The 12070-nt window shown below is 33.5% G+C and overlaps 1 protein-coding gene across 1 annotated transcript; it reads right to left on the bottom strand.

The window, feature by feature from the left end:
• Window positions 1–2865: 2865 nt before the first annotated feature.
• LOC139512361 (myosin-6-like) lies at window positions 2866–11862 on the bottom strand. The gene is made up of 3 exons (XM_071299943.1): window positions 11633–11862; window positions 8297–9696; window positions 2866–4215 (listed from the first exon to the last, which is right to left on the bottom strand). The coding sequence occupies exons 2-3, from the start codon at window positions 8781–8783 to the stop codon at window positions 3122–3124; spliced, it is 1581 nt and encodes a 526-aa protein (XP_071156044.1). The 5' UTR covers window positions 8784–9696; window positions 11633–11862; the 3' UTR covers window positions 2866–3121.
• Window positions 11863–12070: the final 208 nt, after the last annotated feature.

Here is a 12070-nt window from a genome sequence, read left to right on the forward strand (position 1 = left end):
AATGTCTGTGTCATTTTGGTCTTTTGTGGATAGTTGTCTCATTGGCAATCATACCACATCTTTTTTTTTAAACTGTTCATTAGATAAGAAAAAGACATAAATACAGTTTATTGACATGTATTGACAAATATACGCTTTAAAAGTGATATTTAAATGTAACGTTGAATAATCACTTGTGATCTAGTGGTATCATGCATAGTCACATTGCGCTGTTAACCTAGGAACATCGGATATAGTCGAGTCGAGTGGACCCTGAATTGAATGGATGTTATTTCTTGTTTGGCTTAATAAATATTTTGATATGAGCGTCACTGATGAGTCCTATGTAGACAAAACGCGCGTCTGGCGTACTAAATTATAATCCTGGTACCTTTGATAACTATTTAAACAATTTATTTTTGTGATTGGGAATCATCCCAAAACTACTTATTTTATTTACTATGAAAAAAATCAATGAACCATGAATGAGAGTGGGGTGCAAAATAATGTCCATGACAATGAGATGCGCCAATACCCATTGAACGGGATACCAATTAACATTGACTTGCCATTAGTTGTTCTTTTAAAACCGACATAATAGCAGACTGTAATTGTTGACGGAGGTGTCGAAACGGAATGCCTTAGATGCCACTGCTGTTGGAGATTTATTTCCCCGAGGGTATCACAAGCCCAGTAGTCAGCACTACTGTGCATGTGTTGACTAGACTTATCATTGATATGTCTATAAATATAAATTAACTGTTTACAAAACTTTGAGTTTTTGAAATAATAAGGCTTTTCTACCTCAGGAATAGATTACGATAGCTGTGTTTGGTCCTCAATGCTGTCTAACTTCATACTTTATTTGGCCTTTTAATCATTTTTTGATTAGAGCGTGTGGACCCTGAATTGAATGGATGTTATTTCTTGTTTGGCTTAATAAATATGAGCGTCACTGATGAGTCTTTAGTAGACAAAACGCGCGTCTGACGTAAATATCAAATTTTAATCCTGGTATCTTTGATGAGTTTAGTCCCGCCCTTCCACGAATTCGTTAAGTCGAAACTAAACCTTTGAGAACACCGCATAAATAAATTGCTCCGATCCTTAATAAGCGCACATTTCTATAAATAATCACAGATTCTGCGAAAGTTAAAGTGACATTTAATTTCCGATTTAAGAAAAAAAAAAAAAAACCAACACGTTATAAATGTCGTGCGTCTATTATAAATTTCGTGTGTCTAACGCTCTTTTTTGGGATTTACCTTCATCATGAACACTCATAGCCGAATATTTGAAAGCCAAGGATGTATAACTAAATCCATCTAAGATCAGCTTTGCCTGAGGAACTTGAAACCTTAGTTTCTTTATAATGTCAAAATTTATAACTGGACAAATTTTGAAAGGATTGTTATATAAATAACATCAGTACCGAAGTACTGTCTACTGAGTACTCGGGAACTGATAGTCTACCAGCAGAGTTATCGATCCCCGAAGCGCTTTTTCGTATTTCTCTCCATTAGTAACTCCAAACGCCGAATATTTGAAAGCCAAGGACGTATAAGAACTGAAACAGTTGAAGATCTATATGATCAAAAGGGATCTAACAAATAGCCAAATTCATCTTAAGTCAATCTTGCCTTAGTAAGATAAATCCTTTGTTCTGTATACTTTCAAAGTTTATAAACGGACAATTAAGAAAGGTTTTTCAACAGTGTAGATACAAATTACAGACAGAAACAAACAAACGAACGGTCATAACGATAAAAAATATCATCGCTTTTGTTAGTAAGCCTGGTTGCCGTTTGCCGTTTTTTCTTCTCTTTTATTGTTATTAACTAAAATAAGGTAGTTCGTCTTCTCTTTTGAACTTTGTTACAGTAATCAATCAGAGTTCTCACTACTTGTAATGGGGTTTGCTCATTGTTGAAGCCTGTATGATGACATGTATCACCTTTCTTGAAACATTACGCGTTGATCTTTTGGTGGATAGTTGTTTCATTGGCAATCCAACCACATCTTCTTATTTTCATATTCAGTAATTCAAAGAACGATGTGTTGTTAGCAAACTGCAAGCGATAATCAAAAACGAAAACGTTAAAATTGCATGTTCGTTACGTAAGTGCGTCATTGTTTGTGGTGTTTTTCTTTGATGAAACATGTTCGTTGTTGTTCTGTGATTGGCATGTTATATCCGCAATTATAAAATGTGCTTGTACGTTTCTCTGGGAAGAGTGTTCTTCAATGTGTTTGTGCTATATTTCTGTCACGTTGTGTTGTCATCCTTTGTTTTCCTCTTATAGTTGATGAGTTTCCTTTGGTTTTATTTTATTTTTTTTTGTAGTCTGGATTCGTTTTTTTCGATCAACCTAACCCTTCCGGAGCACCTGAGATCACCCCTAGTTTTTTGGTGGGGTTCGTGTTGTTTATTCTTTAGTTTTCTATGTTGTGTCGTGTGTGCTGTTGTTTGTTTGTCTTTTTCATTTTTAGCCATGGCGTTGTCAGTTTGTTTTAGATTTATGAGTTTGATTGTCCCTTTGGTATCTTTCGTCCCTCTTTTATGACTTTAAACGCAGGTATACTACTGTTGCCTTTATTCATACAGCACATTCTAGTACTGTAAATTCAGAAATTATTGCGTGCATTTATTATTGCGATTTATTCATTTTAGGCTATAATGCGATTTTAATTTTCGCGACATGAAAAACAAATCCTGTTTAATTCATATAAAATATTTCAAAATGCGAGTTTGAATTATTGCGATTATAACCCTGTCGCATTTTTCGCAATAATAAAAACATCGCAATTATTTCATTTTTATTGATGTATATATCTCTCTCTCTTTCATCTCTCTTTGTATATTGTTAATTTATGTATTTCAAGTAATTCAGTATATAAAGTATGTTTATTAATTTAACATCTTAACAAGCTTTATTTGTAGATAAGTAATTGTCATAATGTTCATGATGCAATGTTGAATCGACAAAATGTTAATGACATGATAATCTAGTATACTATATTTGTGACTTTAATTTACACTCTAAATACAATAAAAACATTCCTATCTTCATATTGTGAAACTCTATGAGCATTCTGAATTACCAAGTTTAAGATAAAAAGATGTTACAATTTTAGATTATACTTAAATGAGATGATCAATATCCGAACATTCATCATCAGTTTGCCATTTTACACACTCAATCTGAAGCAGGTGTTTTCTCATAATTGCTTGGATAGGCTGCTCACACAATGTTTGGATTGCCACGCATTTACACAAAGAAGAGAGAGAAGTGCCTAGCATCTTTGTTGGCGATTGAAGCATACAAAGTGAATATCCACCAGAAGTTTCGCATCTTAAGATCTTATATTTGCCATAAAAGTCGCAAAGTTGGCGATTAAATTTCTTGTAATCTTCACCGAATATTATTATAAGGTTTCGATATTCTTCAAGTCTATTTTTATCAGATTTTACGTCTTCCATTTGGGTCTTGGTTTGTTGTTTCTTTTTGTTTGCTCTGTCCAACTTGTTTTCTACTTCAGTTTTAGCATGTTTTGCCCTTTCCAGTGCTGATTCACTCGATTGCACTTCACTGCAGGCAGAACTACAATTATTTGAACACAACGAGACTGCTTCTTCAAGGGCCGTGCCGCTTACAATTCCTGTTCCAACACCGGCTGCCATACCAGCTAAACCTAGGGGTGGAATAAGAAATGTAAGGAAAGCTGAGACTACTGTCGTTGCTACTCCAGCAGTTGAAGTTGTTGCTTGAGTTGTTTTTGCGTCTTCGAGCTTACGCCTTGCATCCGAGAGTGTGTTTTCGGCAGCGGTCAAATCTTCTCTTTTTCTTCTACATTGATCATTGGCATTGTCTACAGATTTCTTTGTACCCTGTAACTCTTTTTCCAACTCATTTAGATTCGAATCTATTTCCTTTAACTTGTCATTATTTACCTTCAAATCAGCCACGCATCGCTCGAAGTCGGAATTTATCTGTTGTAATAAACCTTCAGCGTATGTAGACATTTCATCAAATTCCTTTTTTGCCTTTTCAATCAAAGGAAACAGGACTTTAGCTATGTATTTGTCATCATCTTTACACCTGCCACCATTTATTTCATTCAAGTACTGAATAAACACGGATAAATGTTCCAGACCTTTCAACAGGTATGCTAGAACTTTTTCAAAATTGTATTTATATTTCTCATGAATCCTGACCTGCACTACTGACATTTTGCCTGTAATTGTAAGGAAAAGATGTAATAAAACAAACATGTGTTAGTATGAAATTCATTTTATCTAATACTTATTATCGTATTTCCGAGTGTATTTTAAAACAATATTTTACGTACTTTTGTTCTAAATTCTTTTGGGTCGACATTTTGGACATGATAAACACGACTGGTGCCATTACCGGAGTACAACTTGCTTACCCTTCTGGTGCGCTTTAGATAATTTTCGTATTTTGGTTGGTTTTCAATTGTTATTTTTTTCTGTGTAGTGCTTTAGAGTCTGTTGGTTGTCTTCTCATCGAGTTTCTTACGGCTATTGTGTGTTCTGTTTTTCTTTGACAGCCCTTAGTAAATTTATAAATAATTGTCTTCTTCAGCTCTTAAACGTTCGTATAAGGTTTTGTATTTAGAAAAAAATGGCCTCGAACGCCACTGGAGGAAAATCAATTGTCGAAATGCGCGTCTGGTCAGAAAAATTGGTATCGTTTATGATTTTACATGTTTAGAGAGACAGACAGGAATTAATCATTGGTTAATCCAGGATGTAAAAAAGGGGTAATTGTAGGAGGGGCCCACCAAAAACGTTTGCCGAAAATTGGAATCCGGCAATAAATAGAAGGAAAATGTAATACAGTATATTTATGCTGAAAAAGCTTGCCGATCGCATTGTTAAGTGTAGTTACCTCTCTTTATGTTTGAAAGCATGTTTTATTATTTAGTATAACTAAATGTGTTTTTATGTATTAAACATAGATGTGAATGGCGGATGTGTTTGTAGGCATTATATCATAGATCTTGAATTTACGATGCATGTGATTAAACTCCTCAAAATACTTAGTGTTAGGAATTTGATCGCTATCAGTATTTTGTGTAATACTATTTAAGATAATCTTTTCTTTGTATTTTTACGTTCTTTTAATCACCGTTGCATATTCTCAAAACGACCTATATTGAAACCAATCACATAAAAAGATAAAATTTGGAACACCCTTAATTCTATTCCAAAAAAAAACCCATGCCGTTTGCTGTTCCAAACTCATTATTTTTTTACAGTACAAAGAAACCTGACTAGTGTTGATTACTTCATCTCATTTGGTGTCAGGAGGAAAGTTGTCTTATTTGCAATTATTCCTCATCTCTTTTTTCATATTAAAAGGTAACCTTTAATTGATCTCGATCTGTGTTTCCTTGTTTTGATAGATTATTAAGATAAACTTTTTCGGGAAAGTTAGAATAAACTTCCTAAAGATAAGAATTTCCAGACGAAAATGTAGAGAAAAGGAAACTAATAGTAATTATAATTCCTGAAAACCGTTGCAACTTTTAACGGGTGTCACACGTGGAGCAGGATCTGCCTGCCCTTCCGGAGCACCTGAGATCACCCCTAGTTTTTGGTGGGGTTCGTGTTGCTTATTCTTTAGTTTTCTATGTTGTGTCATGCGTACTATTGTTTGTCTGTTGGTCTTTTTAAGTTTTAGCCATGGCGTTGTCAGTTTATTTTCGATTTATGACTTTGACTGTCCGTCTTGTATCTGTCGTCCCTCTTTTAGATATAATTGAAGTTGATAACAATTAGACAGCAACCAAACCACACAAATAACAAAAGTTGTCTCACGATATACCGCATTCTGTTGAATGAGTTTAAAATATGGGAAATGTTTATTCTCTTTATCTATTTTGACAATTGATCTCTATTTTTTTTTTATCTATTGGAAAACCTCAAGAAAGTATTGTATGCATTGTGATAAGGATTATCAGTTTAATGTTACATATACAATGCTTTTGGTTTTAAGTTTGAGAAAACTATTTAAAATGAACGGAATATTATTTTTTTATTTCAAAATAGACAATATAAAATGGAGCATGGAAATAGGGAATGTGTGACAAAGGCAACAACCCGAACAAAGAGCATATAACAGCCGGAGGCCACAAATGGGTCTCCAATGCAGCGAGAAAATCCCGCATCCGGAGGCGTGCTTCAGCTGGCCCTAAACACATTGATACTAGTTCAGTAATAAAGGACGTCATACTAAATTCCGAAATATAAAAAAGAAACTAAAACTAAAAATCACACAAGACTGGCAAAGGCCAGAGGCTCCTGACTTAGGACAGGCGCAAAAATATGGCCGGGTTAAACATTTTTTTTAAATCTCAACCCTCCCCTATACCTATAGCCAATACAGAAAATATACAGAAAACAAACATTCATTATCACTGGACTAGTATATATTTGTTTAGGGGCCAGCTGAAGGACGCCTCCGGGTGAGGGAATTTCTCGCTACATTGAAGACCTGTTGGTGACCCTCTGCTGTTGTTTTTTATTTGGTCGGGTTATTGTCTCTTTGACACATTCCCCACTTCCATTCTCAATTTTATACAAAAATACACACATTAAAAGAAGTCCGAGTTTGATGTCAGAATAGGTAAAACAAGAACAAAATGACAATGATACATAAATTAACAAAGGACTACTAGCAGTTACTGACATTCCAGCTCCAGACATCAATTAAATTGATTGGAAGATCATGTCTTCATCATATGAATATGAAGCATAATCCCTCCCGTTTTGTATTTAATAGCCAAATAATACTCATAAAGAACCCAAGAAGTAAAGGCTTTCACGTGCATACAACTTTATTGAATAGACACATTGTTTCATCTGTTAAAGGAAATTTCTTATTATTTTCTATAACAATAGAAAATAAGCTCATATTTACCTACATCATGTATATGACCTAGTATTGTTTTTTGTTCTGTTTTAAATCCTGGACCAATACATGGACCTGTTTTCAAATTTATTAATTTTATTAATTAAAATGTTTTATACCGAAAAGACTGCAATTAATGAATGATGCATGCTTATCATGTTTAACATAGTTCTAGAAATTCTATATAAAAGCCGATACCGTTTTAAAAATATATACCCATTTACATATATCATGTGACAGTTTTCTGATCCATACTTATTTCAGTGAGCTATTTAAACATGTTTTTTAAGAAAAACATTCAAAAAACCTTTAAAAGCGCTGAGCCGATTAATATTTCTCATGAAAAATAAGTTTGACAGAAGGGGCTTCATATTTCCATGCACTAGTGCTGGTTAAATGTGTAATTTTGTTTTTTTTTAATATTCTGATCCCCAATTGATGAAAAAATATTATTCTGGTTGCAAATTTCCCCATACCGTATACTGTTAAATTAAAAAAAAATTGATTGTAAGCGACGAAAAACAAAATAATTTTGTTCTGACTAAGAAAAAAATCCTACCCCCCTTTTTAAAGTTAAATGGTTACACCCTAAGGATTATCATTTTGTTTTAGAAAGACATTTTTGCCGTTCGTGATCTCGTTTTTTAGTACACCAATCCTTAATTTTCTTTTGTAAATTCAACTCGTTACAGTAAAAAAAAATATCTATCAAATTTGCTGCTGCTACTGTATTTGTAGAGTTAGAAATGAACATGGGGTTATGAAAGCTCTTACAAAGTATAACGATAGAGTATTCTTTTTTCTCTCATGACATTCGTATGTACCGTAATTCTTTCAAGATTTATAAACACATTCAAGTATAAAAATGAAAAAAAAATGTTTCACATTTTAAATATGTTCAGTTCTCGTCATGAAAATGTCGTTTATTTCCTTCTCGCCATTTTGACACCGTATAAAAGGGGAATAATCGATCTGAATAATTTCAGTGTTTTATGTCACCGCAAAAGGATTTATACAACATTTTCAAAATTGACTTGTATTATCAGTTCGGTTATCTTATTTTTATTATTAGAAAAGGGCTTATTTTAAAAAATAAACAGCTGTTACAAGAAAGATAACATCTTTGTCAACCAAATACAACTTTATTTTCATGCATTGACTTTTGAAGTTGAAAATTTACACACCATCTTTGAATTGGAAAAAAGGAGGGTCGGGTCTGAGACACCAGAAATTAAAAGTTTTGATGATATAAGGAATAATCGAAATTTGTTCTGGGTATGGAAGTTTCTAGACTAAAATTCAATATCATTTCAAATTTCAATGAGTTTTTTATGAATAAAAAAAAATTGCCGATTTACTCTAGAATAGTATTAACCTACCTGCATTCATTACAATTGAGAGTATAGTTTTTTGTGCCTCTTGACATCCATTATGTAGTTCCTCGTGTTTCCTTCTTATTTCAAGTTCATCTTTTCTCGGATCCAGAGCTACTAAGAGTCCCAGGCAGGTGATTCGGTCCATCAAATGTTCATTAGATATTTGAACATATGTTCCAGTAATTGTACGCACATTATAAGCAACCTGGCTGGCCTTTGATGCCTGTTCAAATATGACATCCCTTAATTTATTAGATAATGGTGCATCATCATTCGTCATTTGTATTTCACGGCCTATTATTGCCTGCTCTACAAAATCCGTCAGAGAAGAGTGCAGACAACCTCTAATTAGATTGGACAACAGCTGAAAGAAATGGACGAGTTTCCCCCATTGCTCTCTTACTTCTGATAATGCATTAATGCCCTTTACTAATGTCTCACGAATTGTAGCGAAATCAATCTCCTTTGATTCAAGTTTTGTCATGTTCATTAAAACTTTTGTCAGTTTTTCATTGGACTCTGATAGTTCTTTAGCTAATTTTTCCTGATGTCGTTCTGCATCTCGCAGGGTTTCTTTTGCTAGTTCCGCTTTGTAGCGAGCATTCTCAATCGCTGCTGTAACTGCAGAAAGACTACCCCTTCTGACATTTTGCTTGGAAAAGTAGTTATATTACGTACTCCTTCCATCAATGCTTCACAAACGGCGATTCCAATTAAATCACCTCCTAACGGAAGGATATTAATCACCTCCTTAAATTCTGATTGCGCTTTTTTTATTTCTTTCATTCTAAACTCTGTTCTTGCAACTTCAATTGCTATTTCTTTTTCTTTAGTTTTTTTACCATTAACTCCTTTTGTATTAGTAGATGCTTCAAGAAGTTCTCCTTCCAATTCAATAACTCCAACAAATCGATCTTCACTGGCTTTAGCAAGCAGTAAGCTTTCGTCAACGATATTCTGTATTTTAGACAGTGAAATAGGTAACATTCTCTTCACCTCTTCCGGTGTACCCTGCATTAGTAATTTAACGGCATTTTTAACCTGACCATCTACGTCCACACTATGAAGACGAATTTGATCCATACTTGTATGGGCCTCATTAAACGCACTCAATCCAGCATTGCTGACTTGAACTAATGATTCTTGGAATGAATTTGGATACCGGGGTTTCTTAAAGCCATCTCTGTGTGTTTGTTCGTCAAGATTAAAGTCTGTGTTGGCAGAAATCAGTATCAAATCTCCCAACAAAGCGATAGCACACGGAGCTGGTGTTAAGAACTGATCCCAATTACTATCCGATGCCATCATCATTATATCATCACTTCTATTGTCATCTTCTTTGCACACGCTTGCTACAGCTTTACCTATTTTAGCGATTTCATCCATTACTAACTGTCATATTCCTACAAAATAAATACATTCAGTGGTATGTTTACTCAGCAATGATTTTTTTATTTTGCTTAAAGTGGGAAGATATACAGATATAGTTAATTCATACCACTAGAAATCAGTAAAATTCTGAAATTGCCTGTATCTGTAATCGACCAGTCTGAATTGGTCTGAACTTTACTTGATGATACTCGACTGTAATCTGAACCATACTTGAAAGTCTGAACTTGTACTCGACCAGTACTTAAACCATTTTAAACGTGTCTGGACCATGCTCAACCTAGTCTTGACCATGCTCATCCTAGTCTGAACCATACTCGACATAGTCTGAACCATATTCGACCTAGTCTGAACCATACTCGACATAGTCTGAACCATATTTGACCAAGTTTTAAATAACTTTTTGTATCTATCTATTGTATATCATCAATTTAGGAAATGTGTCTAACAACAGTTTCCCCCCAGGCTAGAAATGTCAACAACAATTTGAAACTAAAATTGCATTCAAAGACGATATAGCATTTAAACCAAAATTTCACAATAAACATAATTTAACCTCAACAACATATTCAACAACTACATATATTTGCAATGGCAAAGATAAGGGTCAATTACTAGTCAGTATAGTCGAGTATGGTTCAGGCTGGGGTCGAGAAATGTCAGGTAAAATTCAGACCAATTCAGACTGGACGATTAAAAATCAGTTGAGTCAAGTACAGATTTAGGCAATTTTAGACTTTTACTGGTTTGTAGTGTACTGCAACTGTGCTTTTTGAGGATTCAAATTGGATATATTCATTTCATTTTGTGACCACGATAATGGGTTTCCGTGGAATATTATTTATAGTTTCAATAAAGAATAAAGGTTCTTGAAAAGTTGATGTTATTAACTTCAAAATTGCTTGTTTTCATTTAAGTAACTGTTGTAAGAGTTCAAGTGTAATATGTGTAAAGAGACAAACAATACTTTGTCTCAATTTTTTTTCTACCTGTTACTGCATGCTTGTTCACATATATGTTGTATAGTGAACTGTCGTTATGCACTTTTTAAAACACGTAGGGGTTTTGAATTAGTTTTTTTTATATCCGAGCGCAAGAATGATAATGTAACGAGCGTGTGTCGCATAAAAAAAAAATAGCCTAATATCTTCGATAAGTTTAAGATATATTAAGTTTTATAATAACGTCCTGACAGACTCTGCGAGTAAACAATGTGATCGTTTCGGCAGGATTAAAAACATGTGCGTCCACTACATTTTTAAATTTATCTAATAACATTAAAAGAAAACAAAATCTTTTTTTATTTCATCATCCACCATGTCCACGTGGTATAGCTTTAGAATGTTTAGGCGACACACATGTTTCGATTACTGAAAATTCTGGACTGCAGTTTGTTTTGAAACCTTTTTATTTTGCATTCATTTGTTTGTCTACACATATGCAGTATATTGTGTAATTTCTGATTTTCTGAAAGTCATTAGTAAAGCTTGTTACGTTATTCATGTTATTAATTTATATTTAGCATGTTTAGATAGTTGCACTATAAATAGATTTATTCATATATTTTATTAAATTATTGATCATGCATTTTATCCATTTTGTGATTTAGAATGCAAGTCGCCTGCATTAATTTTCTAATTAATTTTATATTTCGCCAAGCATAGCTTTGAAATGTATGATGTGCATTCTTAATTTGTATCATACAGAGATCAGTTATAGAAATAGTGTCTTTGTAAAAAGAAAAACACAAAGAAGGATAGCAGAAACTGCCAATATTGGACAGAACAACAGACCACAACAACAATTAACACTTGATTTCTCCGTAAAATAGACATGTAAAGACCAATAAATATCTATAATGATAGTTATGATCTATATACATGATATATCCCTGTTTGTAAAATCAAACTCATTCTGAAACTAATGTAATTATAAACTTGAAAATATTACCTTTGTGATGTACTAAATCCAACTGCAAGTTACAAATAATACATTTGTAATAAGATGTAAGGATTTATATATGACTTAGTTTTTGTATCAATTTTCTTAAAATAGAGAGTTTTCTTGGTAAAGCATGCTTTATATAAAACACATTCTTGTGCAAACTGCAACTTATTAGTATTTTACAATTTTCAAATATCCTGTGTACAATTAACGACGGAAATCAAGGATCTCACTGGACTAGTATAGCTATTATATGGTGAATCATAATTGTAAGACATTAGAAATACATCTTTCTTATTTAAGCTTAGAACGCGTTAAAAAAAATCAGTTTATGTTTTCCGATACAGTCTTCAGTATGACGTCAATTATCACTGAACTAATACACAATTTGGTTTAGGGGCCAAATGAAGTACGCCTCCGGGTGCGGGATTTTCTCGCTATATT

This window comes from Mytilus edulis, chromosome 1, assembly GCF_963676685.1.
Source record: "Mytilus edulis chromosome 1, xbMytEdul2.2, whole genome shotgun sequence".
Classification (NCBI taxonomy): Eukaryota; Metazoa; Mollusca; class Bivalvia; order Mytilida; family Mytilidae; genus Mytilus; species Mytilus edulis.

What these genes read in the sequence shown, in the direction of transcription:
- LOC139512361 (XM_071299943.1), bottom strand. Translation starts at nt 8,783, where the DNA reads ATGAACATGACAAAACTTGAATCAAAGGAGATTGATTTCGCTACAATT. An exon ending in CTCAATTGTAATGAATGCAG is followed by an intron (nt 4,216 to 8,296) that starts GTAGGTTAATAC and finishes TTACAATTACAG; the next exon opens with GCAAAATGTCAGTAGTGCAG.